Source organism: Vigna unguiculata, chromosome 11, assembly GCF_004118075.2.
Source record: "Vigna unguiculata cultivar IT97K-499-35 chromosome 11, ASM411807v1, whole genome shotgun sequence".
Taxonomy (NCBI): domain Eukaryota; kingdom Viridiplantae; phylum Streptophyta; class Magnoliopsida; order Fabales; family Fabaceae; genus Vigna; species Vigna unguiculata.
Window position 1 is genome coordinate 8223090 of NC_040289.1, and position 2147 is coordinate 8225236.

Genomic DNA, 2147 nt, shown 5'->3' on the forward strand with positions numbered 1-2147 from the left:
ATTTAGATTAAGTATCTTTCTATATACAAGATAATTTATAGTAAATTTGAACTAAGAAAACTAAACATTTATTTTATATAATATAAAAGATAACTAGGTAACAATAAAAGCTTTAACAACCTTCATCATGATCTTGAATGAGAAAAAGAAAGTAAAAGCCTCATCTATATTCTTCCCCTAATAATAACCTTCAAATTATTACTATTCTCGAAAGCCAAACATTTTCAGTTTCATGAATACTACTGTATAATTCTAATTCGAATTAATAAAAATAAAAATAGACCTTATGAAAATTCGAAAGTTAAAAAATAGTAGTTTCTTGATGAAAATGATTAATAATGACTTTTGTTTCTTGCCAATTAATTTGATTATAATACTATTTATAAAACGCAATGGCATTAAATAAGATAATCTGATGTATTATACATATATATATATATATATATATTTACGCAATAGGAAAAGCAAAAAATAAGAAAAAATAGTAAGAATGTAATTTTGCAAAGTTAACATTTAACCAACAACAATATATCACGATAAATGTTCTATTATCCAATTCGAGAATGTAACTAAGCATACTAGTTCATCAAAATCGTAAACAATGAGTTTTTTTACTTTTACAACTTGTACTACTTGATCCGAAATAAAATATGAATTATGCGATTTTAATTTCCCTCTCTATTCGATAGTCAATGCTTTTGATTTGCACATGGGACAAATATTTTTCTGAATTAACCATCTCTTTATACAATCTGCGTGGTATTCATGTCCGCATTGAAGAATACCGATCTCCTCCTTGTTCTTATAGTCATCCTATAAAATGATGACATTCTAATTAATAGGAGAAAGAGTAAAACATATTTCTAATACATAAACTTGAATGAATAAAATAAACATGTTGCTATATTTTATACCTGGCATATTATGCAAAGATCAGTTTCTCGATCCTCAGAAGTTGACCCCTCTAAGTTCTCAGGTAGTAGAAAAGATTTTGTCGGCATTTGTCTTGTAATAACGTCTTCCGACAAACCCCTTTCTAAATTTCCATTGCCATTGCCAAGCCTTTCACCTAACTCAAGAAGCTCCTGTTATCCAATTTTGAACAATTAGCAATTTAAAGTTTTTTATAGTCACTAAGATTTTAGTATTAATAGAAAAATACATGTGACTATATATAATGTACTTGCCTCATATGATATGCCATCGATGTCCAAGCGCATATCACTTTGAGGGTCATCTAATGAAAAAGATTCCTGCATATTAGAAAATGTCTCGTATGACATGTCATCGGCGTCCATGACCAAATATGATGGAAGTTCCTGCACAGGAAAAGAGAATAATATGTGAGAAAGAAAGTAGACTTTTAAGGACTAAGAATTACAAAAAATAAAGAGAATGACATATTACACGAAATGCGGGAGGATGCAAACTATGCATGTTGGCTCTGCGAGGTGCATTTTGTATCGGTATTGAAGAAGTTCTTGAATGATGAGTTGTTGTTGGAGCTCTATACGATGGAACAGTAACATGGGAGTGAAAGTTGGAATGCCCTCTGATCTCTTGCACATGGTGATGCCGATGGTGAAATACGTGGCGATGCCTTCTTCGGATACCCATTCTTGTATTCTCTAATGGAGCTGGAGAAAATTATCCACAGTGAACACAGTCAAAAACAAAATCAATTCAGCATGCCAAAAATTTAAAGAAAATAACAAAAGATTGCAGGACTCTTCAATCAAAGCAGAAAAAGTAGAGAAAGAAAGGTGGACATTTTACCTTGCAAATAGTTAGGCTGAATGAAATGATTAGAGTGATGATGCTGAATTACATGGTGTTGTGTCATTCCATACACCATCCCATTCTCATCACTATCAACTATAAAATGGGAATCTATGGTCAGTCCTCTCACTGCCATATTATGAGACATGTTTCAGATTAAAAAATTGACAAAGAAAGACAATGATGAATGTAGAAGAATTCTTTTGGCGACAGCGGAAGAAGATGTTAAGAGATGAGTAATCTGTAAATTTATCGTAACACTATTTATAAATAAAGATGATAATTTAATTAAGGTAAGAGTTAAATAAGGAAATCTATTTCTAAAGATAATTTAATTTTGAAAATGTAATTCTGAATATTCAGTTTAC

The 2147-nt window shown here is 30.6% G+C and overlaps 1 protein-coding gene across 1 annotated transcript; it reads right to left on the bottom strand.

Annotated features, from left to right (window-relative positions):
• Positions 1-645: 645 nt before the first annotated feature.
• On the bottom strand, positions 646-1915 carry LOC114170145 (probable E3 ubiquitin-protein ligase ZFP1). Its single transcript, XM_028055630.1, has 5 exons — positions 1777-1915; positions 1408-1637; positions 1188-1319; positions 915-1085; positions 646-813 (listed from the first exon to the last, which is right to left on the bottom strand). The coding sequence occupies exons 1-5, from the start codon at positions 1913-1915 to the stop codon at positions 679-681; spliced, it is 807 nt and encodes a 268-aa protein (XP_027911431.1). The 3' UTR covers positions 646-678.
• Between the last annotated feature and the right edge of the window lie 232 nt (positions 1916-2147).